The sequence below is a fragment of the Benincasa hispida genome, chromosome 9 (assembly GCF_009727055.1).
Source record: "Benincasa hispida cultivar B227 chromosome 9, ASM972705v1, whole genome shotgun sequence".
Classification (NCBI taxonomy): Eukaryota; Viridiplantae; Streptophyta; class Magnoliopsida; order Cucurbitales; family Cucurbitaceae; genus Benincasa; species Benincasa hispida.
Window position 1 is genome coordinate 73,915,137 of NC_052357.1, and position 12,894 is coordinate 73,928,030.

Here is a 12,894-nt window from a genome sequence, read left to right on the forward strand (position 1 = left end):
CTTGGGATGAGCGTTGTGACGCTGACGCAGGGCAAAATCTCCCTTTTTCAACTCAACTTGATTTAGTGCGTTTGGACTCTAAATTTTTCCACTCTTTTGGCTTGATTCTTTGTCTTTTCCACGTGTCGGCTCCATGGGATTAATTCTCCTACAAAATAAGACAATAGAATCCAAAAATTACCTAAATATAGGAAGTTAAGGCTATAAAATTAGCTCCTTTTGAGAGCTAGCATCGGGGTTGTTGCACTCCCGTCTCGTTTGAGGGGGGATGTTAAGGAGAAGAATGATGAAGACCATATCAGCAACAACAAAGCCACCGTGGCATTAAAGGTGGATACAATCAGCTGCTGAATGGATAGAGAAATTGCCTAACAGAATTGATTAGGAAATGATTCTCATTGGTTAAAGGACCACCTCTCCTTTTGTGCCATTTGTAAATCCCAAATATCCCTTTATTCTTTATTTTTTACTTCATTATTTTAGGGCTCTCACTTGTATAAATCAAAACTGGCTGAAAGAATAATATCATCAATTCCAGAGCATCTCTCTGTCTCCTCAAATTTCCTTATCTTGTCTTTCTTAACTAACCTCAGGTACTGATTTAATACTTCTCTGACACTGTAAAGTTATATGTGTGGATTTTAGTTTTTTACCCAACAATGAGGTTTAATACTTTCTTCTGCTGACAGAATAGTTGAGGTAAAAGGTCCCACTGTAATTAGATGAACACGGTTTAGGGATAGTTTTTCGCTTTCGTACGAAATTTTTGTTCTTCTTTTTGTTTTATATAATTGTTTTCAATTTAATATTCCTTCAATTTTGGATTCAAAATTTTTGAATTATTAGGCTGGATTATAATTCCTACCTTTAAATTAGTTTTGAAATTTTGACCATTTTGATTTTAGATATTATTTAATATTGCTGATCTTTAGGACATATGTCAATGTTAAAATAATTATTAAGTGTATTTAAATTTAATTTTTAAATGTTTAGACATTTTGGATATAAAAACTTTGTTTATATATTTTTCAAAATTCCATTTTTAAATTAGATATTCGTCCACTCAACCCCTTATTTATTGTTGAGTTATCATGGACAATGTAGGATTGGGCTTGGATGGTTTTTGAGCTCCAATCAATTTGATTTTGGGCCAAAATAGTTTTTTTTTTTTTTTTTTCTTTTCTTTTCAATTGGACTTATGACCAGATATCATGACTCTAATGAATCAACCTAACTTATTCAATAAAAGAGTCATGAGACAAAAACAAATACATGATCGAGATCTCCCATCTTTTTTAATTTCAATTTGGGACACATGTCAAATTGCAATTAATCCCAAATTCAATGATTTATAATTTCATCATTAATTTGAAGAATAACAACAATCTATTATTAGACAAAAAATCTCATTCAATGATATTATTTGATTGTTTCATAGTCACGGCACACCTACAAATAATATATGCCATTTCCATTAAAAATCAAATACTAATTACTCGCATGTTAACCAGTGTCCAAAACATTTTTGAATGTATGCGTGTTCTAAGTTGACACTTTGTGCATCTTATTAGTGTAGATAGATAAGTTAAACCATTATTGCATATTCTCTGAGTCACACGTGAGATATGGTCTCACTCCCTCCACTCATGCATGGACCAAAAAAAACATGAGAAATTGTGAGAACGTGATGTATTGTGTATTGGTACTTGCATAAATAAGAGAAGAATCTAAAAAAGTAAATAAATAAAAGTTCTCCACTTACAAATGACGTTTACATTTTACCATCGGTTCGTAGCCTTACAACTAACCTCTTAGCATAAATAATATGAAGAAAAAAAAATAAATATACATACATATAAACGTATAAATATAAATGTGAACAAGAAAAATATAATTGGACGGACAAGGTTTCTACATGGGCATATAATATCTAAAATTAATCGGTGCAAGGATGAGGGATATGGATAAGTCTAAGTCTAGACTCTAGACACAACACAATGCAATGACCTAAAAAGACAAGGTGAAATTTATCCTTTAGACTCACCAAGTTCAATATCCTTAACAGGCTTAGACTCAATTCCTTCCTTCAGAAGTCTAATTTCCTCTTCCGTCAGGCTATTTTTCACATTGATATTAGTCTTCATACTAGATTGCTTCTCAACCTCCACAGCCCAACTATAAATGACCATACCTACAACTGCTAAAATCATGCCTGATATGTTCTTCAAAGTCAGTTCTGAATCAAAGAGCAGCCATCCCAATGTGAGAACACATACTGTTTTCATGTGACCTAACACCTGGAAGGAGACAGCTGAGAAACGCCCAATGCACAAGTATTGGCTGACATTGCAGAACACAGCAAGCGTGCATGAAAGGAGGATGAACAACTGCAAATATGGACCATCCTCAGAAATTAGTTGAAAATTGCGTAGATAAATGAGTTGGCTAGACTGATGCTGGAAAACGGCTGGTACTTACAATGGCACCATAAGACATTTTATAGTTCAGTAGAGATTTGTCACTAAGGTAGTAATCAATAAATGGACCGAGAACCAGGAGAGAAAGGGCTTGAATAGGTGCTGTCTTGCTCAGCAATTCAAAAGATCCAATGGAGTACTTCTTTTGTAGTGAACCTATAGTCTGTTGCAAGAATATACTTCAGAGATGAGAGTCAGAGTATCATCATAACTGCTGGTACTTTCATCGTTGTTTTTATAGTCATATGAGATAGATAAAAGTAGTCTGCTACAAGCAAAATACCATGTCAAGTTTAACAGAGAAAAGAATTCTTTTACATGCAAACCACGTCAAACGTGTATAGGCTGTAGGGAATAAAGTAAAGCTTTCTGCTGGCCTCTACCTAGCCTGACCGTAAGATGATCAGACAGAACACCAAAGTTCAGTCCCTTCAAAAAGTTCAAAATTAGAAATTAAACTTCAAAAAGTTCTCAATCTTGCCTGACCATGAGATAATCATATTTAGTGATTATTCCCAAAATGTCTGTATCCAAAACAACCTCAATTGAAAAATAAAAAATAAAAAATCAGAGGCCCAATTGCTATTTCTGATGCGATATTTCTATGAACATTGCAACAAGATTGCCTAGAGAGGAGCCCAAGGGTCTCTCGCTCAAGGTCGTTAGATTAAAACCAGAGTCGTAGAAACAATTTAAGTTTCACGGTTCTACTTTTTCTGTTTTGCTTCTTTCAGAAGAATAAACAAAAAGGAAAAAGAAAGAAAAACAGTCACGCCCTTGCTGCGAGAGGGAAAGAGTAAAAAACAAAAACCAATCAATCAACATATATACGAAGCATAAGGAGTAAAGGCCAAAATGGAGACCCCTCTCCCCCCCCCATAAAAAAAAAAAGTCAGCACGAGTATATAGGCGAAGTACTCACAATTTGCTGCAAAGATGTGGACAAAACGGCAATGCATGCACATAAAAACCCTTTGAGATTAACTTTTACATCAGTGACAGTGCAAACTCCCACACCAATTACTACTACTACAACAGCAGTTTTAACTTCTTTTGAGTAGTGCTTGTTATGAAGGATCCACTCCATCACACAAACCACAGGGATCATACTGAGTTTTGAGATCTGAAACAAACATATAAGAGAGGGAAGTGATCACAATAGGGAACAATAATGCATGAAAACACAGTTAGCATTCTTTAGCATAGCATACCCGATGCATTCTTATAAACTAAATTAAAGTGTCAAAGGTTCTCAAGATAGTCATATAGTAACCAGGGAATCAATCTTCTTAGTAAGTTCTTACTTGGTAGAATCCCACTGAGTTCAACATAAGACTAAAGTTCATTCCCGTGATGGACATATTTGCGACAATAGAAAACCAAAAGAGCTCCCACAAAGGAACGTGCTTTGATGAGGAATAACCAGTGGCATTTGAGACCAAACCAACCAGTGCAGTCACCGCAAAGTGGAACCCAGTCAAAGTTGTGGCTGAAAAGACATTTAAAATAAGTAAATAGGTAATATATCTTATTAGTTGGAAGCTAATAAGCATCACAGAATAAAGATCCACACAAAAATTCAAGAGAGAAGAAAACGTTGGTAAACTACAGCATAGAAAACTGTCCAAGCTTGCAAATTGCGATGTGACAATGAGGTAAAAAAATTTGCCTACAAGTGTAAAATCGTCATTGAGCATTGATACTAGATGTGAAATTCCACCGTAACAAAGAGACGGATCCTTAATTTTTCGCTATACATGAGAAGAAACGAGAGCGAAGTTAAGAGAACGAGAGCCAAGGACAGGATCTAGATCGATGAAAAACGAAAGTTACCACGAGGAGTTTTCAATAATTTAATCATTTTTTTTTTATTTTAAAGAAAGTGCATAATTTTGCAATCAGAGATCTACAGAACTCTGCGAGGAATGGGAAGATGAGAGAGTAAGAGCGATAAGATTTAGTGAGTCTCACCGAAACTGAAAGCATAGCCATTGGCAGACATGAGCTGCTTGTTGGCCATGATTATCCCGACTGAGCTGACGATATTCATCGCCCACGCCCCAACATCCGATACCGCCGATGATTTCTTTTCAGCTTCCATTTCTCCTCTCTCTCTCTCTCTCTCTTTCTCTCTCTTTTAAATAAACTAAAATTCGACAAAAATCTGAACGAGAGAAAAGGAAAAGGAGGAGATTGGAGGGACGGAGAGAGGAATTGAAGGACCCCCAAACAGCAGATGCCCAGATCGGATCTTAAAATATGTTTACAGATAAGTGAATGTAAAAGACGACGGAAAGACAGGCAAGACAACAAATAGGGAGGCAAAACAATAAAATTTCAAAAGAATGGGAAAAAAAGACAATATGAAGAAGGGGGAGGGGCGAGGGATGATAAGTGCTTTTTGGGTTTCTAAATACTACTTTCACAACCAATATTTTACAAATCTCTTAAAACTTACATTATATTTTATAACTAGATATTTTATTCATTAACAAATATGGTATATAAATTTTAGAAATATGATAGGGTAATTTCGTCTAAGGCGTTCGTCCATTGTTGTTCGAATTTCATTTCTTTCTTTTGCATCTGGTAGTGAGTTCTTGGCGGTATTTATGTATATATACGAGGTGGGTTTAAATGTTATTTTCATCCAATATTTATTTACAAAAATCTAGCCCAAATGTCTATATTGTTGGTTTTATGCCTTAAACTCGTGGTTTGTAAATAAATAAATAATTTACTGATTATTAATAAAATAATTTTCTACTTTATTTTGTGTCTTAAATTTGCATAATTCTGTCCAATAAAGCAAAATCCAAGGTTATTTACATTATACTTGAACAATATGTAGTTGATATATGGTGAATTATGTTTTACATTAGACTTGAACAATATGTAGTTGATATATAGTGAATTATGTTCGAGTAATAACCTAAAGGGTCTATAATAGATGAATAAGGTTGGGTGCTTCATTATGGTGACATTATAAATATGACTCACTTTGTAATTATTATTAATGATGTAATCCAAATCGTTCATGTAGAGACGTGAATGGAGGTATCCTATATAAAGAGTTCGTATAAGATTGGACCGCGAAATAATTAATCTCTCTTTGTAACTTGTTAATTGAAGAGATTAATATTTCATAGGATGAATATATATAACTCGATCTTAATTCTAAATGAGTTATGAACTCCTATTTATTAAGGATCGTCCTTTGATTTGCATGGTGAGAGTGTTGGGTTGGATGCCTTAAATCTCCTGGTCTTATAGTTTGTAATTGTATTTGTACAAACATTTAATTTATCTAATAAAATAAGAGGTATTTTATTTGATATTTAGTTGCATTAACCCAAAAACCAATAAACTAAGATCCAAGGTTATCTGATGCAACTTAAACATGTATGTGGAGACATACCAATGGACCATGTTTGAGTGATAACCTAAACGACTTGTAGTAAATGAATATGTTGGGGTTGATGCCCTAAAGTCTCGTGTCCTGTAGTTTGTAAACAGTTTGTACGAATGCTTGTGTTGTTAATATATGATATTTACTTCACATTTAGTATTTTGCTCATTTACTTGTTTTATTTGCTTTACCACAAACCAATAAACATAAAATCCCTGGTTATCTATATGTGACTCAAGCATGTATGTGGTGACATACAAGTGGATCATGTCTTGAGTGATAACCAAAATGGTTTGTAGTATATGGATAAAGGAGGGAAACCTTATCCTGGTAATGCTACGGATGCAGCCCACTTTGTGGAATGGTCACAAGTGTTGTGACTTATCACATATGGTTTGATCCTGATCATTCGTGTTGGGGACATGCGAGCGGGGGCGTCCTGTACAAAGAGTTTGTATAAGACCTAACCACGAAGTGTTAACATCTCGTTATATAATACCGTTCATTACAGAGACTTCACTTCTCTAGGATGACCATAGGTAACATGCCCTCAATCCTGAGTGAGTTGGGAACTCCTGCCATTGAGGGCGGTCCTTTGATTTGTATGGGTGCGAGTGGCCAGGTCTTCGATTCAAACCTACCATTTTGGGGATTCGTCTGATTTGGGAGCTAGAAACTTAGCTATACAAGATGGAATTCACTTCTTCCCTGAGGCAGGGGTAAGTAGATAGATGGCCTCTTATACACATCTAGATGTGTATAAGACACAAGTGTTGTGACTTATCACATATGGTTTGATCCTGATCATTCGTGTTGGGGACATGCGAGCGGGGGCGTCCTGTACAAAGAGTTTGTATAAGACCTAACCACGAAGTGTTAACATCTCGTTATATAATACCGTTCATTACAGAGACTTCACTTCTCTAGGATGACCATAGGTAACATGCCCTCAATCCTGAGTGAGTTGGGAACTCCTGCCATTGAGGGCGGTCCTTTGATTTGTATGGGTGCGAGTGGCCAGGTCTTCGATTCAAACCTACCATTTTGGGGATTCGTCTGATTTGGGAGCTAGAAACTTAGCTATACAAGATGGAATTCACTTCTTCCCTGAGGCAGGGGTAAGTAGATAGACTGTCTCTTATACACATCTAGATGTGTATAAGAGACAGATTATATGATAATTAGTCCATTTTTCCACGTTTGAACGTGGGTTAGTGGGCAGCATTGGTTATGGTAACCGATGGGTTAAAAATGAAAAAAATTTTCATTTTGAATCGTGCAATCGATATTCATTCTTCCGCCCAAAAGATTTCGTGAAACGATCGCCTGAGAGCCTATACGATAATTGCTTCTCCGCCTAAACGATCGTCCACCTTGCAATTTAACTGAACGATCGTATACATTTTTCCTAAACGATCGTTCAGCATTTCCTACACGATCGTGTAGTGTAAGACCCTAACCCTTAACCAAGACAATATTGGGTTAGAATAGAGAAAAAAGTCAGGGTCAAAGAGGAGAAAAAAATTCTAGGTGTCTAAATGGACTGCTTAGTAGTTTGAAATAAGTCATAACTAGTGAAAATTTGGTTAAGAATATTGTCAAATAGGAGTTATGCTTGGAAACCAAGGTAAAAATAGCTTAAAAATTAGATGATGTGTTGGCTTTGTGCTAAGTATTGATGTTAGTGTTGTCTATGCGTTGGTTTTAATCATTTAGAGGTTATTTGGACGTTGAGGGGAGCCAAAGTGTGGCCAAGAGGAACGCATGCGGCAAAAATGTCTTTAGAGGCTAGAACAACGCATGCGACGACCTCAAGTTGCGCATCCAAAGGTGCTGGACGTTGGACACGATGTATGTGTTGGTAAGCAGCCGAAGGCATGCGGCCGAAGGAAATGCGTTGGTAGTTCACGGTGATACGAGGGCATGCGATGCAAGGGCATGTGGTGATACAAGGGCATGCGGTGCAGGAGCATGCGGTGATGTGAGGGCATGCGTTGATGCGGTGCGAGGCATACGGTGATGGAGGCATGTGGCGATGGACGTGTCAGTGCTATGCGATGGATGCGGTAGTACTACGCTATGCGTTGGTGATGTGCTATGTGATGGTAATGTGTTATGCGATGGACATGTGCTATGCGTTGAACACTCGAAGGCATGTAGGCGCATAGAATAAGCTAGTAGTATGCATTGAAAGAGTGTTGGTCATAATCTTAGGCGAGCGCATAGGCAAAAGGTAAGCTATGCGGAAGAGGGCAAGGATGCGATGCTTTGAGTTTGACTCAAGTAATGCGCTGATAAGAAAGCCTCAAGTTAAGAATGGCTAACCAAGAAGAGGGCGTAAGGTTAAATGAACCTTGCGAGCATCTAGCATATGCGACCAAGTTGCACAAGGGAAGATTACACAATCAAGGTTAGTAGGTCACATATGGGAAAAAGTGTTATGCGACAATAGTTTGGAGAAACAATTCAAAAGCGCAAGCATTGATGGATGCATGCGCCAAGGAAGTGTCCAGACATTTGATATTGCGGTGATCGGATGAACGCATATGTGGTTGACCCTATTGATGATTGAATGAATACAAGTTGGCTTGCGATCAAGAGAGTATGGAATGTGCCCATAAGTGAAGCTAAATCATCCGGATAAATACTCTTAAACATTAAGCAGATGAGGTGGCTTAAGGATATTACATGCAAAGTGATTCTTATCTACTTAAGTAGGAGGTGTAAGGCTAAGATTACATGCAAAGTAAACAATTTTGTTGGCAATCCAAGATTAAAACAACTAAAGGCTTTGTTGACAAGGAATTAGTGTTGGCAGCATGAAGGAAAGACATTTGGATTTTGAGTTGTTGCAAGGGGAGGAGCCCCAGATATCTATAAATAGGAGGAATTGGTGTGAATAATTGACTCATGCCATTTCCAAATTTCCAGTGCTAAAATCCTAAATAGAGAGTTAAGAATAAGTTCTCAGGCTGCCATTATAATTGGAGTTCGAAGGAATTAGGAATTGTGTTGACAAGTTGAAGGGCCAGACAGACGCACAAGCCAGCACTTAACGCATCGACTGGACGCCGCGACCATCAGTGCAACGCATTGCGTGCCCGCCTCCTGCGTAAAGTCTGACGCTGCAATCCCTGCCCAACACCCTTTGCGCGCACGGCCTCGCCTTGTCACAAGCAGCAACACCCGATTTTGGTTGAAATAACCTCTAAACAAACTATTTGAGGTTTTTGGTTGAACTTTTGAGTATGGTAAGCTGGTAATTTTGGTATAAAAGGGTATTTTGAATATTTTAAAGTTATTTTGTGAAATAATGGTATTAATTGAGAATTTTCATTGAAATGGAGAAATTTCAGGAAAACACTTCAAAAGTAAATTGCAGTAGGAAGCCTTGAAAACATTGTGAGTGGTTATTGTGTATTGTCTAATTAATGCATTTCTATATATAAAAAAATGTATATATAGGGGGTAATATCAAATAGGCATGAACAAGGATGCATGTTTATTATGTCACTATGCTTGCTAAGATATTGCCTGTGTGTTGTAATGGAAACTGGAATTATACCCGGGATATATAGTTAGCATGCTTGAAAGGGTACTTGACGGGAAAATGTAGTCGACTTCGGTCGGCGGGAGATCATAGTCGGTGACGACCGGTGGGAAATATAGTTAAGTTACCTAAGCATAGCTAGCGGGAAAGAAATAGTCGATGTGCACATTGGCGGAAAAATAGGGTATAGGGAAGGTTTCCATAAGAATTATTGTTATGTTACTTTAAATTATTTCTGGTGGCTGGGAATGTTTGACCAGTGGATGAACTAGGGATGATTCAGTAGTTTAGCTGGAGGAATAATTGTGAACTTATGGTAATGTATTCATTGATTATGTATTGATTTCCCAATATTTCTATAATCAAAGTTATTGTTTATTTAAAAGATACCACTCACTGGGATTTATAGCTCATGCTTTCCAAATGTTTTCTTCTCTCTCCCCCCCAGGTAGCGTAGCGGAGCGTTCAAGGAAAAAGTCACCCAACCACCAAACACCAGGAACTTGGTAATCTCTCAGAGCATGACTCAGATTGGGTAGTGCGAAAATCAGTAGAATAGCTAGATCATTTGTATAAAAATTGTATTAATATTGTAGACATTCTAAGATTCTAAATCCTTAATAAGAGTAATGTAGATAGAATAGCTGTCCTAGAAGTAGATTGGCATTTCTTCACGCTCTCTTCTAAATCTTGAGCTAAGGCTCAGGAGGGGGTGTGACATGTAGCTCCTCTATGCGATAAGCACTTCTGCTATACAATAGCATTGCTAACTCTCCCACTTGCTTATCTCTTACACAACTCGTTTCCTCCGTCCTTTACCAAATTCACCAAAGCCCACCCTTTGGGTTTTCACTCCGAGAATACCCGAGGCTCATTAGTGGTGGTGTCGTCCTCGTTGCGGCGTTCATGTTTGCATTGATTGTGCTGTTACAGTCGACGTTCCTGTCGGGTGTTGGTAGATCTCTTGGAGGGTTTCCACTGCGTTGGAGTTATGGAGTGTGAAGATAGTCTTCAACTGGTATAGAACTCTATCCCTCATGATTTTGTTTATTCTTAGTATGCCGATAATTAGATTTATTTTCATAACTGTACGTGATGAATGTATATTGTTATATTTCGGTCACGGTGAGATCGGAGCGATCCATTTTGTAGTTGTTACAATTGTTGTAAAGTGTTACAAATGATATGATGATCCTGGTCATTCATGTGGAGACATATAAGCGGAGGTATCATATACAAAGAGTTTGAATAAGATTGGACAACGAAATGAATAGTCTCTCTATATAACACTGTTGCTAGAAGGGACTTACATTTCATCGAGATGACCACAGGTGATTTGATCTAAATCTTGAGTGAGTTGTGAACTCCTACCTATGAAGGTGGTCCTTTGATTTGCATGGGTGAGAGTGGTTAGATTCTCCGACTCAATATGCCTACTATTTTGGAGATTTGTTTTGATTGGGGAGCTAGGACCATAGTTAAACAAGAAAGAATTCACTCATTCCCTACTGATAGGACAAGTACATAAATTGTTGTTTTAAAGGTTGATTCCAGGGCTTGAACAATGTGACGCCACACCCTTTCCTAGTTTGAGAGGGGTTCAGTTATAGTTGGACTATAACTAATTGTTCATAAGAGGGATCGGTGATACTTAAGAAGTTAGATGTAACTACAAGGGCAAAGCGGTAAAATTTGGCTCAACTGTACTTAAGAACAATTTATGAATGGTTAACGCATTGTTGATTGGTTATATCTAATGGACACAAAAATGTATCTATAGTGCGAAGAGTGCAGTTGTCGGTCTTTAGTGGAGTGACTTAGAAGTTAATAGAAGTTGATTAATTTAATCAAAGAGTTTAATTAATTAATCAAGTACCATTGGAACTTCAATCTATAGGTCTATAAGGTCCCCTCTTTAGCTCAGTAAGGATCAATGATAATCAAATTAATTTTAGTTTAATTTCAATAGTTCAAATTCATTAAAGGGAATTTATGAGATCTAATTAATATAATGTGTATGATACATTATAATATAAAGTTCTAATGAGAGAAATAAAATATTTGAATATGATTCATGAAGAGAACGAATCCCACAGCGGAAGCATTGTAAACACCTTGCATTTCGCAATTCAATTTTTACATAAACAAATTCAGTATACTAATAAAGAATATAAACATGTAATATAGCATGCTTTAAGGAAAAACCCTCTTTAAGTTCCAACGAACGACTCCTCCAAAAATCTTGATCATGAACAATTTCTTGAATAGTCTCGAACACTACCATGAGAGTAACCTTGTTATTCTCTTGGATTCTAATAGAGGGATAGGTGGTATCCAACTATTAGTAGAGGGCAGAGAAGAAAAGGGTTTTGGAGAGTAGAGGGGATTCTCTTTGTGGCTTAGGAAAAATTTTACACAATAACACTTACGTGTTGTGTATTGTCAGTGTTTGTCTCTCCCAAAGGGGCCATAGAGAGGTCTTTTTGTTGGGATTAGTGTCCTAATAATCCCGAAGTCTCGTTATTTGTAATTTATACACATTGTTATGAATAAAATAAAAGTTATTTCATTCTGGCATTTACTCATATCCAATAAACAAAGATACATGGTTATTGTATGTAAATTTAAACATGTATATGAGATATATAAGTGGATCATGCCTTAAGTGATAACCTAAATAGGTCTGTAGTATAAGGATTAAGGTGGGATACCTGATCCTAGTGACACTATGGATATGGCCTGCTTTGTAGGGGTTTGCAAGTGTTGTAAACTAAAACAGATGCTAAATCTTGACCATTCATGTGGAGACATGCGAGCGGGGGTGTCCTATACAAAGAGTTTGTATAAGACCGGACCATGAGATGATTCGTCTCTGTATATAACACCGTTGATACTAGAGACTTACATCTCACCTAAACGACCATAGGTGACATGACCTTAATCTTGAGTGTTTTGGGAACTCTTGCCTTTGAGGGCGATCCTTTGATTAGTATGGGTGAGAGTGGCCAGATTGCCAACTCAACATGCCTACCTTTTTGGGGACTTGTCTGATTTGGGAGCTGAGAACTTAGTAATACAAGATGGAATTGACTCCTTCCCTGAAGCAGGGGTAAGTAGATAGATTGCTCCCCTAAGGGCTGATTCCAGGGTTTAAACATAGTGGCCACAGTTTCTCTTTGCAAGAGAGGACTCAGTCATAGTAGGACTATGACTTATGTTCATTAGAGGGATCATTGGTACTTAAGGAGTTAGATGTAACTACAGGGGCATAACGGTTATTGGTCGAGCTGTACTTACGAGTGATCTGTGAAGGGTTATCGTGCTATTTATTGGTTAAGATGGACACATAATATATCTGTAGTAAAGAGAGTTCAGCTGTCAGTCTTTAGTGGAGTGCCTGGCAGTTAACAGATGGTGGATCCCGTGACTAAAGAGTTTAGTCAGTTATTCACGTACCG

The 12,894-nt window shown here is 37.3% G+C and overlaps 1 protein-coding gene across 1 annotated transcript; it reads right to left on the minus strand.

Moving 5' to 3' along the window:
- Positions 1-1,728: 1,728 nt before the first annotated feature.
- On the minus strand, positions 1,729-4,866 carry LOC120087165 (UDP-rhamnose/UDP-galactose transporter 2). The gene is made up of 5 exons (XM_039044069.1): positions 4,449-4,866; positions 3,782-3,966; positions 3,400-3,600; positions 2,479-2,640; positions 1,729-2,387 (listed from the first exon to the last, which is right to left on the minus strand). Exons 1-5 carry the CDS (start codon positions 4,576-4,578, stop codon positions 2,028-2,030), a joined length of 1,038 nt encoding a protein of 345 aa, XP_038899997.1. The 5' UTR covers positions 4,579-4,866; the 3' UTR covers positions 1,729-2,027.
- Positions 4,867-12,894: the final 8,028 nt, after the last annotated feature.

Excerpts from the sequence above, each read along its gene's own strand:
- LOC120087165 (XM_039044069.1), bottom strand. The coding sequence starts at position 4,578 with ATGGAAGCTGAAAAGAAATCATCGGCGGTATCGGATGTTGGGGCGTGG. Across the intron at positions 3,967-4,448 it reads TGGCTATGCTTTCAGTTTCG|CCACAACTTTGACTGGGTTC; the intron begins GTGAGACTCACT and ends ATGTCTTTTCAG. Across the intron at positions 2,641-3,399 it reads CCACATCTTTGCAGCAAATT|ACTATAGGTTCACTACAAAA; the intron begins GTGAGTACTTCG and ends TTCTTGCAACAG.